This window comes from Pholcus phalangioides, unplaced genomic scaffold (genome assembly GCF_987345545.1).
Source record: "Pholcus phalangioides strain wild (caught in Gottingen) unplaced genomic scaffold, Ppha-v1.0 ptg000010l_1, whole genome shotgun sequence".
Taxonomy (NCBI): Eukaryota; Metazoa; Arthropoda; class Arachnida; order Araneae; family Pholcidae; genus Pholcus; species Pholcus phalangioides.
The window spans coordinates 10,504,290-10,520,522 of record NW_028301603.1 but is presented as its reverse complement, the minus strand read 5'-3'; the positions used below and the strand labels follow the sequence as shown (position 1 = coordinate 10,520,522).

The following is a 16,233-nucleotide window of genomic DNA, read 5'->3' as shown; positions in this document are numbered from 1 at the left end:
ATTAGCCTTATTTTATTCTTCCTGTCAAGTTTTGGATTTTTGATACATAGGGTTTTTATTCTAAGCCGCGGGTTTTTATTCTAAGCCATTGATATGCAAAACTTGGTACTAGTCTCGTTATGTACAAATGTGACATTACTTTACTTTTGAGGTACAACAGATTTTAGATTATTTCGAAATAAACTCTACTTTAATATGATATCAAATGTAACTCTATGATGGTCATGAAACTGCATCCTTGTTGCTTAGTTGTTGTTATACTTATTGATGTTGCAGCGGAATTGCCAGATTGCAAACCAGAAGTCAGTTGGATGTTTCAACATTTGGACACGGACGGCGATCTGAAGTTGTCCCTTCAGGAACTGTATGATCTAGAAAATGATGACAGGGAGCATTGCTTGAGACCATATCTTTTGGACTGTGACATCGAGCGAGACCTTGTACTTAGCCCATATGAATGGTGCTCCTGTTTTGACAAGTCTCGTGAGTGGGAAAAATTTGTTTTCTTGTTTGTTTGCTTTAAATGGCTGATAGGAATACTGTGCAGAAATTATAAATTCCATATTTATATTGAGTTGTCGAAGATTCGCATGAACATATTGTATAACCTGTTGAACCTGTTATTTGTCAAATTTTATCTTCTTTTTTTTTTACTCGCTGAGCGAAATATTTCTATTGATTCGTCGAAATGGTGATCAACAGCAGAAACTCTGCATTAACTGCTTTAAAGACTCTTTATCGTTGACTCGTACACAATGACTGTAGCTTTTTTGAATATTGCATACAAAATATTGTACTTAAAATATGGAAGTGGGAAAAGCACACAACTCATTAACCTTTATAGAATATCTACTATAAAATCCAAAAATTTACAGGTTGATTCATTTCCATTTATAATCAGATGCATATAATACATGACTGGAACAGTCTGCATTTCAAAATATTGTTACAGGGTTCCCAGTGACTTGGAAAGTCAGGGAAAATGCAAAATATTTGTCACATAGAAAAACTGGAACTTTCAAAAGTTAAGATTTTTAATTTCTGCAAAACCCTCAACAACAATACTCCATATAACTATGAATCCCTCTACAAAAATATTTTTTCACATCTTGTTTGGAATCGCATATAGTCTAATGTTAAATTCCACTGGATGCAGCAATATCTTTTACTACGATAAATTCTATTGCAATATTTTTTGATTTCTAAACTGCTACAACCATTTTTTTTCTCCCGCTCAAAATAATTTCCGTATGTTTTGAAATTCCTCAACAGTATTTGTTCTGTTGAGGGAATTTGATAGCATTGGTATTTTGTAGTCTTCCCTCAGAAAGCGTTAATGAAGTTGCCGTGAACACAAAGCTGTAGTGTGTGCAGTACACAAAAGTATTGTACGGTAAACCACTTTACAGGGGGAAACAACTAAGTCAATTTCATTCATCAACTAATCAGTTTGAAGTTTTTGCTGCAAATAAGTATTTATAAATAGCTTTTATTGGCGCTAATAATGCCAATCAAGAATAGATGCAAACACTAACATAAATTTGGTGATGATTTGATAATTAATGCTACTTCTCGATATAATGATAACCCCTCTACAATGATATTTTTTCTTGGTCTGCATAATATCGTTATATCAAGCTTCCACTGTATATTTCTTTCTTCTGGAGTTGCGGTCAGAAAAAGTTAGGGAAATTTTTGAGTTTTGATCACAGTGAAATGATTATGAAGATTTTGCTGGAAACCCTGCATTAATATCATCATTACTGTTCCTTCAATTTTTGTTTCAGTTTTTAATCAAAGTTTATCTAAGTGTTCCTTCTATGATTATCATATTACATAATTTTGTTAAAGGTTTGGGCGTACTTTTGCTTCTGAAATGTGTTAATTTAAATTTTTTTCCCCTCTTAGAGCGTCCATGTGCTGCTGCTTTGAGAAGAATCCCTCAAGGAGTTATTGGTGAGAATCTTAATCATTGAATAATTACAATGTTCCTGATTGATGACGTGCATTCATTACCAATTTATAATTTTTTTCTAAGAAAAGTTTTAGATCGTAACACAGTTTTTATATTTTCTAAAAATATATTTTGCTATATTGTTTTTGCCCAACACCTAATTTCACAAATTTTTTTTTTGCGATAAATATTAGTATTGATGGAAGGCAAGAAAATATGTCATGCGTGTGTTTTCCCATAGTAAAAAAATGGTTCAAAATTAAAATATAGAAGGATTCACGCACACGCAAAGGATGTCATGGCTTTAGTCACATAATATGGCTTTTACTTTTTAGGTGGATACACTCCTCTTTGTGATGAGGATGGATATTATCTTCCAACCCAGTGCCATAATGGTTCTGGAACTTGCTGGTGTGTTGACAAGCATGGTGTAGAGTTCACCAATACCAGACGTAGAGGACGACCCGATTGTGGTAATGAAAACATTTTTATCATTCCAATTTTTGAAATGTGTTTGTGAGAAGCAAAACTGTAGATTTCTTCATTGTCATAGACCAGCGATCTGCAACTTGTTAATTGCAACTGACCAATAGATTCCCATCCTTCATTTGGTCAAATGCAATGACAACATTGGTTGCCGAAGTTCAAAATGAATACAGTAAAATATTTTTGACTAATTCATGTTAAAAATTATGTATTGAAATTTATAAAATGACATGTAAATCTCATCATTTTTCCTTGTATGTTACTAACTATAAGATGGAATATATATTCTAAAAAACACGGGGGATGCAGCTTTGCAAAGCATGGCGAAGATAATAGCGATAATCAGAAGCAGATTAAGGTCAGTTGAGGCCCCGGGTGCTGAAGAAAATATTGGGCCCCTTAAATTGGAAAAAGTGTAAAGTTGGGGTTTTTCGGGGCCCTTCGCCTGGTGGGCCACCGTTAAATCAGCCTCTGGTAATAATAATCCCAGACCTTGAAATATAATTGTTTAACTCCATCTTGTAGCAAGGTAATAAAGTAGAAGGATGCCTGTGCAGGTGGCAGACTGCCTGAGTAATTATTCCATCGTATCCATGTGATAAAGACTCGCCACAATGGCATATGCAGTCGTAGCCAAATGACTGGTTAAAATGACTGATATGTGAGAGAAATATTCATAGTTGAATTATCATAACATAATTTATAAGTTTGCAAAATAAATTTATCCCTCAATTCCGGTGAAGAATAAAATTCAAGAGTCTTTGTCGAAAATGAATTTTTATTTCAAAACATTTGGACGTCCAAAATTACGCAGAAAATAAAAATGTCCCGGAAAACAGCTCATATGGTCACTCTATGCGGTTTTATTTTTTATTAGCATGACATTTTTTTTTTACAGAGAAATATTTATTTATGTGCCAAACTAGAGATTTCTCAAGTCTGGAAATTGGGCGACATGTATCATACACCCTGTGGCCAAAAAAATTAGGAACACCTTGCTACTCATCACTAATATCGTGTTGGACCTCCTTTGGCTTTGATGACAGCAGATGTCCTTCTAAGCATGGACACAACAAGTTGCTGAAACCATTGAGGAGGAATATCAGCCTGTGCTAATGAAATGGCAGCTCTTAATTTCCTCAGATTAGAATGTTTCTGGGCTTTTAACAGACCTTTCAATCTTGTCCCACAAATGCTCATTTGGGTTGAGATTGGGTGACTGAGAGGACCATTGAAGCAATTGAAACTCGAAATCATGTTCCTCGAACCAATCCGATGTAATTCCAGCCCAATTGGAGGGTGCATTGTCCTTCTGGAAATAGCCATCATTATCATCAGGAAACATGATGACCATAAATGAGTGCACGTATCCAGCAACAATATGGAGGTAGGCACTGGCATTGATGGATGTTTCCAATGGAAATACTAGAAGTATGGAGAGAGTATACTAGGAAAATGCTCCTTAGACCATGAATCCACTGCCAACCGCTTGAACAGTTGTCATGTGGCATGCTGGATTCATGGTTTCGTGCTGCTTGTGCCACACACAGACTCTGCCATCAACGTCATGGAGGAGAAATCTTGACTCGTCAGACCAGACAATCTCCTTTCATTCATGAAGTGGCCAATTTTGGCATTCTCTAGCCCACAAAAGCAGTTTTCTTTGGTTTTGCAGCGAAATCAAAGGGACTTTTGTTGGTCACCGGCTATAACCAATTCGTTTTAAGATCCGTCTTTTAGAGGGTACGGATATGCTTTGTGATGATCCTGAATTGTATTGTTCTTCAATTGGTTGTGTGTTGCTGCACATAATGCGTGTCAGTCAAATGGCACCTCCTTCGTTCACAAGCGATTTCCGCCCTCTATTCCGCCCAAAGATTTTTGGCTTAGCTACCATTCTTTAAAGACTGAAGATACTGCTGTACGAGAAAGGCCAAGAGGGTTTAGCGGCTTCAGAAATACTGGAACCCGCCCCTTCTGGCACCCACAATGGTGCCATGTTCAATGTCATTAAAATCTCCTGTTTTTCTCCGTGAACAGGCAAATTGCAATGTTAACTGGCGCTTCTGACCAGTAGAAAGCTTTTTATCAGCAAATCCTGTTTATTACGTCAACTCACGTGCTGGACGGACAAGTCTAAGTTTGAGTGAGAGGCGTTCCTAATTTTTGGCCACTCAGTGTGTATGAGAATATCTCTTCATTCCTTCCCCCAACACCAATTTTTTTTTCTAATGCAAGAATAAAGGTTTTCTTTCATTTTAACGATTTCTGCACATCGTTTTATGAATCGTTCTATGTCACTATTTTGTACATTTTTTGTAATGCATCCATAAAAACATTGATCATTATCATTTCTAATTTTCAGAGGGTCTTTTGAGGAGAGGTCAATATCATCATGAACCAGTTCTTGGGGACGATGAGGACGACAGCAGTGAGGAACAAGAGGGCTCAGCCGATCGACCATTAGATTTCTGATTTCATTGAGATTACCGTAAAAAAAGAGCTTTCATTTTTTTTCAAATATTTTATTGATCATTTGTTTTTTTTTTACTTCTCGTTTTCTCATTTAATTTTCATTCCATTATTTATTTACAATTTTCGCAGCTTTCTCAAAGTTCACACAATGTCTAGTCAAGTTGCACATGAACACGTGTGGGAAAAAAATGTGTTTGATAATACGAGGTTAACTTGTCGATTGTTTGATGTGATTTTTTTAAGAGTTATAGGATTTGCTATAACAGTTACGAACATTTATTCTCTTTGGCAAATATTGTTTTTCATTGTAGATATTTATGCATTGGTAGAATCGTACAGAGATTCCCTTGTGCTGGTGGTGTTGTATTTCTCTGCAGCATTTGTTTTGTTTTTTTCCCCTACGTAGCTGCTGTTAGTTTTGCTCTCTCTTTCTCTAGTTTTTAATTAATTGAAACGCGCAATCCATTATAATTTCATACCACTGAAAAAAAATTGGACTTTTTTCTACCTGTAAACAAGTAGTCAGATGCTAACGTTGTACATGAACAAGCAAGACAATAATACTAAATTTTGTTGATAGATCCAATTAAAAATCTTTGCACCATATATAGATGGCACTGCTGTCAATGCTTATTCATGCTTGGAGCAAGAATTCTGTCAAACATTTTTGTCCCTCCATGTACAAAAACTTTTTTTTCCATTTCGTGTATCAATGAATGCATATACGGAAGGCAGTTAAACATGAATTGGACATTCCCCCATGTGGCCGATTCTAAAAACGTTTTCAACATCTCTAGTGGTTCAGTTCCACTGGTTTGAAAATCCATATACATAGTGATGTTTGGTTGATAACTCTTTTTTTTTGCCACAAATCAAAGGATTCGCTGAATAAAATACCACCAAAGAAAAATCTTGATTGAATTTCAAAATCACCCTTTTAAAGACTTGCGAGAACATGGATACATTAACAGAATAATTTTTTTTTTAAATCTATATGACGATGTTTACCAAAAATTTACATAAGAATTTTATTCAGTGGCGTCGATACTCATACTAACAGCAGTATGGTTCAATTCTAGTCTCGAAACTTGATAATGTACGAGATGAGGTTTCTTCGATACATCTTTTTTTTATCATATTATAATTGAAATGGTGTTACTATCATGAGAGGATTGTGGTCATGTTTTTTGGTATTTTAAAATTTTATTGACGCTGGATGTAAAAAAAAACACATTATTCGCCTCGCTGTAACAATTGTTATCCTGAATTCAGCTTTATTGTGTATCAGCATGCACCTTGTCCCGATTTCATAAATTCAATTTTAAGTCATTTCTTTCGGTCACATGCCTCACTTCGTTTTCAATTCTCATCGGACTTTCTAAACTATACAGAGCTTCTATTAATCAAGCTTTTGACGAGAAATTTTGATCAAAGAAATTATCATGGCTGTATCGGAATCACATCTGTTTCAGACCCTGCCATGCAGCTAGACTGGAAGAGATCTCGGCAGTGAGATAAGTCTGGTGGCAGTGTTCTGACATTCATTCATTCACCATCGCAGCATTTTTTCCCCCTGGACACTGAATAGATTTTTGTACTGTCAGCTGCTTACTAGTAGCTTGAGGTATCTTTTTCTTTCAATCCGAACACAACTGAGGTCTATCGCCGTCTATGGGCAATTTACTACCTAGTGAGTTGTGCCGGAGGTGTAAGTGTGTCTAACTAACAGTCTGAGTGTGTATCTAGGGTTGTGTCTGACTTCTTTAGTGCTGCCATCTATATTTCAGAAGTAAGTGAGTGAAGTGTAATAACTGAATATTTGTACCATTTGTAAGGCTGTTGCTCTCTGTGGCAAGACTTTTTAATAGGGAGATAAGCTCTGGCATCCACGCCTCAAAGTTGGGAGCCACAGAAAAGCAACTTCAGCCGATCACCACTGTGGCAACAATGGGGTTCGAACCCGGGACCTTGCGATGCGAGTCCGTCACTATGACCACTTGACCACCACAGTGGCACTTAAGGTATCTGGAGATGGTAGGAAAGTAACTGTTTTTGATCTACTCTGTGATGAATATCACTTTCCGCTTATCATGTGATTTGTTTGCATAGTCTTCGGCCTTGATCTTTGCTTTTTTCGAATCAGTTGTTCTAATACTTGAATGCCAGTTTTGAATTTATTGCATGATTGTCTATGAAACAAATCATGTACCACTGTAACAAACAATGTACAAGTCAAATGTAACAAACGGTACCACTTCAAAATAGGCCATACAACCTTATTTGGCCCTTAGGCTGCTCCAGACACTTATTGGTGATGTTCCAACACTGAAGTACTGGGTATCCCAAAAAAGTCAAACAGCTAGCGAATTTTCAAAATAATTACAAACAAATTTAAAAAGCTTATTTATTTAGTTCTGAACTGCGGTAAATTTTCAAAGAGCCCTCCGAAATTTTACAAACGTAACGATGGCTTTCTGCCCATCTTTGGGTATATTGTGAGATCACATTACGCCGCTGGACTATTCGGTTGATTGTTGAATTTGTCCTGCAGGTGCTGTTCACCAAATTTCTCACAAAAGCCATTGCACTTATTTTAATGGTGTATTGTTCTGAAAGTAAACTTTGATATTGCGACAACACTTCTGAGAGAAAAAACATCATGTTGATGTACACTCTCACATGTGCTTTTATGACACTGTTACTGAACTCGATTCGCTGCGCCGATTAAGCTACTCGCCTTACACGCTTCAGTGTTGCATGTGATGGTTTTTTAAAGTTTTTCTAACATTTGTTTTACCAGAGAATGGAGGGGTTATTTAAATTCGTACTAGGGTTTTTTTTAGGACAACCTGCAATATTTGAAATCATTGGTGGTCCGCAGGTCTGAGACTACTGATTGAACAATCTGCCCACAGAGAATAAATTGTAGTGGTTCATGGAAACTAGTAGCTGAAAATATCTCCACTTTCATCTGGTGCCTCAATCGTTTCTCATCTATTTGTGATGAATCAATGTTTTTCCGGCATTTGCATGCCATCCTATGCTCATAGACATGAAAATTCATGTATTTGCCATCTTTACATCAAAATATGGAAGCCAGGTGGCAGCACCAGCAAGAACACAAAACAAGCTCCATACTGACAACTTAAATATGTTAGGGCCACACACATGCACTCAGAACACACACATTTTGACATGTATAGATTTGTTCGAAATTTCTCAGAGAAATGTGTACGAGGTGCATGTATGGTTAAGTAGTAGTGCTCATAGACGCAAAATGTATTCTGCATCCAAGAACTTTTTTGTTGCATTGATATTATGTTTGGCGACAGTCACAGTGGCACAGTTGGTCCGTATCCTTTGCAGAAAAGTTGATATTTCTCAAAAGCTGCTCAAATGTGTATTCAAATACTTGCCGTTTTATGTTTTTATCTGTTAATAAATAACTCGCATCATAATTTCAGTGCTCTATTCAGGATTTTGGTACTGAGGTGTTTATGTTCATTTTTGCATTCCAGTATCTTCAAGTGTTTATTGACGAGAAGTCGTGTTCGGTTACTTAAAGATTTTGTTATACTCATATATTGTCGTAAAAATAAGAAAACTAACTTAAATCTGTAAAACTGGAATGTTTTTTGGGATATAATTCTGTGTTGTGTTACAGCAACAGAAAACAAATTATTGTTTTTTTTGCTCAATTTTTTAATTATTTTTCGTTGTGTTGCATTTGCATCTTGTTACAATTGATGTTTTCATTAGTTGAGTTTATTATGCTTCGATCATGAGTGTATATGTGTGTGCGTTATGTTTTCGTCAGTGTGCAGTTGATGAGTCTAGTCACTTTAAATGTTTTTCCATCAAGTGTCGTTAGAATGTATTTCCTCCCCTGCTCCCACCCTCTCCTGCCAGAGGTGTTTCGCTTTTTTTCTTTTCTTTGAATAAAAGAGGAAAAAGGAATAAAGATACTGAGATCACCAAACAACAAAATCCAAGTCTTCCATTTGAGTTGATGTTATGTTAAACTTGGCGCCTCTTGCGTGTGGATTTGTTGTCTCTCGATGATGTTCTCTCTCCCTTGCGTGAAGAAGCTCTTGTAAATTTTTTCACCAAGTCGTCGTCTTCGTATCTGATGGCTTTGAGGTATTTTACTCGCAATGCTTGACACTTTGTGCTCTATTTAATTTGGAATTCCAAAACGCTTCAGCAGAAATCTCCAAACATTTTGGCGCATTGCGCTTCGATTGAGAGCTGTCTGAAACGATGCCAAGAAAATTCATATTGGTCTCTAAAGTCGATTCGGCATGATCTAATGAACATGCCTTTTGTATTATCCTTCGGACTAATCCCCCCCCCCCTCTTCCCCGAGTGTAGTGCTTGCAATGTTATATTTCTGGATAGGTAATTAGAATACAATGTGACTTGCTTCATTGGCACAAAGTGTCGTTAATTTGACCGCATTGATATATTCAAGCCATCAGATGATGAATGTGAGTGAATAAAAAAAACCCTTGAAATATATAATTATAATGTTGCACACATTGATGGATGTAGTTGTTATGTGATATCTAAATGTATTATCGTGCAAATGTATGCTGCTTCTTAAATGAGTCATTTTTGTTTCACGTATTTACTGGCATTATCTGAACTTGATATTTTATCTCCTCGAACAATGCGTGGATGTACGTTATGTATCATTTGAACGTTTACTCAGCCGTTAAGATTATTATTATGTTTCACTTATAACGGAAAACAATCTGGTGTCAGGCTTGTCAACTTTTGCAGCTGTGTGTCGATATTTGGTTTTCCCGTGTTACAAATCGTTATGTATATCAATGGATGGAGCATTTGTATAATAATTGTGAATCATGATTGTCATGTTACGTGTCACAGATTTTGCATATCACGTTGGGGGGATATAAGGTTTACATACATATCTGACACCCATATATTTTATGGCATGCGATTTCATATCATAATTCTGCGGGACAAATAAAGTAATACTAAGTATTGAACACTTTGCAAACAATGACTTTGAGAGAGAATGATTATTGGGTTAAACTTTGGTTTCGTGGATTACAAATGGCAGAGTTTGATTATTTCAGGTCTGATTTCGATCTCATGTAGGGAAGTTGGTTTTGGTGTGCAAATTCAAAGAATTTTGATGAGCATTTCAGACTTGAATTACAGAGGAGGCAGTATTATATTGCGAAATCCATCGAGAGCTTTATCCATGTATCTAACGTATCCTGAACAAACGAGACTGGATTACTTAATTACTCCTTCGCAGAGTATTGTTACCAAAGTATATGATGTGCGGTTCCTCAAGGTTTTGTTACATGGATACAAAGATAATGATTTCTACTTGTTATTCCAATCTTCTAGGCAGTACATGCATATGCATGTATCACAAGTTATGAGAGTAAAGTAACCTTAAATAGCACCTTCAGAATTGCATGCCATAATTAGTCGTTACGCCCATTTTTCAACTAGATACCGTGAAGAATGGATAGTCATTTTCATTTGAAGGGGAAAAAAATTATTTAGAAACAAGTGATTTACATACTGAATAATGGATTTCATATATGAATCTATATTGAAAAAAACCCCTATTTGTACTAGATGTTGCTGGAATTGTTTTTTCCCCGAAAAATAATTTCTGTGCTTCGCTGATGCCATTTTTGGATCTAAAAAACAAATAAAAGGCATATGTACGCAATATGTTTGGTAATCTTTGATACAAAATCTGCTGTTCTTGTCACTGGCAAGTCGAAAAATTGTGTTTGCTATTATTATTGTTGTGTGAGTCGTCGTTTGCACATTCCGGGGTTGTGCAAAAAGTGAAGAAGAAAAGGTCAGTTTATAAATAAATTTTCGCTGGGTAATGGTATATTGTGAAACACTTTCCTTTTTCTCGATGTAGTGTACATTGTTGCATGTTGCTTTTTTCATTCCCTGAGAGAGAAGAAAGAAATAATAATGTTACTAATTCCCTCCTACCTTCGAAGGTCTAGGACAGACATGTTGTGGTATTCGCAGTGTGTTAAGAAGAACAAAAGAGAGAAACACAAAAAACGTTCTATCTCGGAATTATATTAAGAAAATAATGTATGCAAATTGGAAAAAATAGATCTGAATGTTGTTCACATGTATGTAGAGATTAAATAAAAAAGAAGTTAATGTATGTGTTTTTTTCTATTCAAACCTCCAAAGCAGAATATGCCGAAATCTGTGACGCATGTCGCAGAACAATCTGGAAGAATTTTAAGCAAAATGTAGAAAACACCAAGCATATGGGAATTTTTTCTACTACTAAACTAAATTTTTAAAATGGGAATTTTTTCTGCAGAACATTTCCAGTCAGTCGAGGGTTCGTTGCAGGACGACGCTAAACATTCTGCTTTGAGACTATTCACTGTCCTATCGTTGATTTTACATTTCGTGGGAAAAATATATCTCGTAAGAAAACTTTCTTCCGATACAGATTTAAGGAAAATTAATGCTTTTCCCATTGGCAGACATAGAAGGTCTGGGAAGACAACACGTGTTGATGATGTAGGCATATTTATGGTTACCGCACATATATCTTTGGTGTTGGAGGGATGGGGCATTTCCTTCCATGCCGAAAAGGCATAATATGATAAAAATTAAAAGACAAAAAATGACATAAGAATTTGTGGTAAAATTTAAAAACCTTTTATTATATAAGTGAAGAAAATTTCTAAACACAAATTCTGACTGAAGTGTGTGGGTTGTAAAAATCTTTCTCAAGCAAAGAAAGCGTATGAGATATCTTCCCACTACGTATCAAGATGTATAGTTAGTCACCTTTTGGATATAGGCTGCTTAAATTTGAGGGGTTTTGCACAAGTTCTTTTGGCTCAATATCGAATATTAATTTAACATCCAAACATGGGCGCGGTATCCTAGGACGAAAATATACTCGCCTAAAGCACCAAAGCATGGGCAGAGGTGGCGCGAGTTCGAAACTTTCCTGACATAGGATAACCCAGGAGTGGAAAATCTGCTACAAACTGCTATAATTTCAGACGTCTGCTACAACTTTGACAATTTCCCCTCGTTTGCTACATTCTGCTACAAAAACGCCGAAATTCTTCAATCCATCTTGTGCCGAAAACAAAATTTTCCCTTTAGAAACTTTGAAGTTATGTCACAATAGAAGCTGAGTTTTCGATGACGTCATTTGTCAAATGAATTCCCCGCAATTTTATTTCTTGGGGCCGCAAATGGAATTAACTCGAGCAGGGACCCCCCTCCTCAGGACTCGGTGCCTAGGCTTCCGACAACGTATAAAATGGGGTCAAACTACGCGAATTGCAACTCATCCACAGAACAACAAAAACCCTTCAATCGCTGTTTCCAGCTATTTTTCCCAAAAAAAAGATTTGACTTTTTTGCTTCATTTTCACAAAAAATTCAATCCGAGTTCATCTGCTTTCACTCCCTATTTTTAACTCATAATTTGTGATTGGTCCATGTATTTTATTTTCCAGCATCTTCAACAGATTTTCAGTCTCTCGTTTCGCTTCCAAATCTTCTATTATTCATTGTCTACTATTCTTTGTCTTAATATGCCATTTCCTTTTACGCATGTTTAGTGTTCAATGGAAAGTGGTTTCCAATTGCGCATTAATTAAAATTACTTTGTCTAAACCATGGTCGTGGTTGGTTTGAAAGGTATTTGATGTAAGATTCCAGCAAAGCTTATTTAGGCAGATAAGCAGAGGTCAACAAAAATTCACAAAACTTTTCTACACACTAGATAGACACTCAATGAAAATAATACGGTAACAAGCTAGCATTCCCCCCCCCCCCCGCAGCTACAGTGACCATTTTTTTGTCACATCATTATCGTATTCTGCATACCAGGGCTAATTGTATTGGGATCTACAGGTTACAGCCGATTCCAAAACACACAGTTCCAGAGGACAGTGATCGCCCCTTCCAAGATCTGAATGCTATGAGAAACATTGGTCTGCATCATAAAATACGAGATGGTCAACAAACCTATGAAATAAATCCTCCTGGACCTGTCCTTTTTTTTAACGGTCATCCCACGCAGGATACATTGCTTTGAGAGAGAGCAGTTATACCGACAACTATTGGGGCTTCTCCACATCTAGGAATGTGGTTTGCCTACTTCCCCCCTTTCACACGGAGCGGATGCGGAAGCGGGTCCGCATACCCTTTCACACGAGCACTGAAGATGCGGGTGTTTCGCCCGCATCTTTAGGTTGAAATTCGTGCATAAAAACTATTTTTTCGCAATTTTTGTAACTGTTTTTCTCCTTCACCCCTAGTGCCCATATGCAGCCTAGAGGTATTCTTTGGTGGTTTAGTCTAGAGCCACATAGAATATGGGAATAAAGATATCTTCATTCCGATCCTCACAAGTAGTCGATGGGAGAAAATGTCTTAAAATATTTTCAAAAGATTTTGAAAACATCCAATGTTCGAAAAATCCAATCCAAAAACATCCGAAACTAATATGTTCCTAAAAAAAAAATTCAGGAGATATCAAAGAATTTGCAAGTAGAAAAAAAGGGGAGGGGTGGGAACGTTCAAAATGTCTGTGCTTAGAAATATTCACATCACAATTCTGTCTTAGGCCGGGATTACAGTATAAAAGTTTTATAAAAGTTAGTTTATAAAACTTGAAAAATGCAACCGATAGGCCGATCAGTTAAGTTCGCTCGAATGTAACAGATGTGTTTATTGATTACATTTTTCAAGTTTTATAGTGTAATACCAGCCTTAGGCCGGGATTACACTATAAAAGTTTTGTAAAAGCTCTTTGATAAAACGTGAAAAATTCAACCAATATTATCTTATTGGTTGAATTTTTTGAATGCAAAATGTGTGTGCGTGCGTGTGTGTGTGCACCGGTTGCATTTTCTGGAATGCAACCGATGCGCCTATTGGTTGAATTTTTCAACTTTCATAAAAGTTCTTTTATAAAACTTTATAGTATAATCCCGGCCGGATTACACTATAAAAATTTTATAACAATTATTAAAAAAAAAGCAACTAATAAATTTATCGGTTGCATTAGAGCAAATGCAACCGATAAATTTATTAGTTGCTTTTTTCAAGTTTTATAAAATAACTTTCATAAACCTTTTAGAGTGAAATCCCATCCTTAGATTAGTCACTTCTGAAATATAAAATTTAATTTCTTCAGTTTATAGGCTGAATATCGAGTAAAATATACTTGTAGGTATTCGGGGGGAACCACCAAAAATATTCAAGCGCTAGGGTCTTCAAACGTCTTAATCCGGCCCTGAGTGAACACCGTACGTGGATAACGTTGTTTAATAAAAGTATTTTTTTTAAAGTTTAAAAAAATTAACAGATTAAAAATTTAAAAAAATAACAAATATTTAAAATAATATTTCAGATATTTATATTTTTTAAATAATTTAAAAAATTTAAAAAGAAAAAAATTAAAATTTTTAAATTAAATTTAAAAGTTATTAAAGTATGTAGTCAATTAAATATTCGTAATGCACAGAACGGCTTATCATTTTTGTTCCGTCAGTGGCCGTTGTTGGCAGGTTTTATTGTATAAAATTGTAAAGTATGGACAAAAGGCAGTTAAAGTTGCTATATCTCAATCTCAGAACGAAACAAAGGGATAGACGTATGTAGGTACATTATATTAATGAGCAGGGACCATCATATGGTGTTTTATGATGGTCATTTTATCATTATGGCAAATAATTAAAAAAAATTCCGTGAAAAATCACCTTCAAAAAGTACCCAAAGATGCCGACGAATTCGCTCCGCATCCGCATCGTCTGAATAGCCCCGAATAAACCTATTGTCAAAACTTCTATGTGCGGATGCGGAGCCCGCACTTAGGTTTTGACACATGCGGACGACGTCCGGACCCGCATGAACATTTCCTAGGTGCGGAGATTTTTCGGCTCGTCTGAAAGGCGCAGTATATTCCAATTGTTAAAACTTCTTCCGGACCCGCATCCGCGTCCGCTCCGTGTGAAAGGGCCCTAAGGGCCGCACCTAGGAAATGTTCATGCGGGTCCGGACGTCGTCCGCATGTGTCAAAACCTAAAAGTGCGGGCTCCGCATCCGCACATAGAAGTTTTGACAATAGGTTTATTCGGAGCTATTCAGACGATGCGGATGCGGAGTGAATTCGTCCGCATCTTTGGCTACTTTTTGAAGGTGATTTTTCACGGAATTTTTTTAATTATTTGCCATAAATACCCTTAAAAACACCATATGATGGTCCCTGCTCATTAATATAATGTACCTACATACGTGTATCCCTTCGTTTCCTTCTGAGATTGAGATATAGAAACTTTAACTGCCTTTTGTCCATATTTCACAATTTTATACAATAAACGGGACCAATACTGACGGGACCAAAACTATAAGCCATTACGAATATTTAATTGACTTCATACTTTAATAACTTTTAAATTTAATTTAAAATTTTTAATTTTTTTCTTTTTAAATTTTTAAAATTATTTAAAAATATTAATATCTGAAATATTATTTTAAATATTTGTTATTTTTTTAAATTTTTAATCTGTTAATTTTTTTAAACTTTAAAAAAAATACTTTTATTAAACAACGTTATCCACGTACGGTGTTCACTCAGGGCCGGATTAAGACGTTTGAAGACCCTAGCGCTTGAATAGTTTTGGTGGTTCCCCGATACCTACAAGTTTATTTTACTCGATATTCAGTCTATAAACTGAAAAAATGAAATTTTATATTTCAGAAGTGACTAATCTAAGGATGGGATTTCACTCTAAAAGGTTTATGAAAGTTATTTTATAAAACTTGAAAAAAGCAACTAATAAATTGCAAGTGCAACCGATAATTTTATTAGTTTTTTTTTTAAAAGAATTATTATAAAATTTTTATAGTGTAATCCGTACTTGAGGCCGGGATTATACTATAAAGTTTTGTAAAAGATCTTTTATAAAAGTTAAAAAATTCAACCAATAGGCGCATCGGTTGCATTCAAGCAAATGCAACCGGTGATCTTAATGGTTGAATTTTTCACGTTTTATCAAAGAGCTTTTACAAAACTTTTATAGTGTAATCCCAGCCTAAGACAGAATTGTGATGTGAATATTTCTAAGCACAGACATTTTGAAAGTCCCAACCCCCTCCCCCTTTTTTTTCATACTTGCAAATTCTTTGATATTTGCTGAATTTTTTTTTTTTTTTTTTTGGAACATCGAATGTTTTGGATGTTTTTGGATTGGATTTTTCGAACATTTTTTTATTCATCTTTCATATTTTTCCGAAAAGACAGATTCTTTTTA

At 35.7% G+C, this 16,233-nt stretch overlaps 1 protein-coding gene across 1 annotated transcript in view; it reads left to right on the top strand.

Moving 5' to 3' along the window:
* Cow (Proteoglycan Cow) overlaps positions 1 to 11,096 on the top strand; it is a 34,750-nt gene extending 23,654 nt beyond the window's left edge. Inside the window, exons 9-12 of the mRNA XM_089237584.1 lie at positions 277 to 483; positions 1,909 to 1,956; positions 2,290 to 2,427; positions 4,806 to 11,096. Coding sequence (XP_089093710.1) covers positions 277 to 483; positions 1,909 to 1,956; positions 2,290 to 2,427; positions 4,806 to 4,915 — 503 coding nt within the window. The 3' untranslated portion in view covers positions 4,916 to 11,096. The remainder of the gene's footprint in view (positions 1 to 276; positions 484 to 1,908; positions 1,957 to 2,289; positions 2,428 to 4,805) is intronic.
* Positions 11,097 to 16,233: the final 5,137 nt, after the last annotated feature.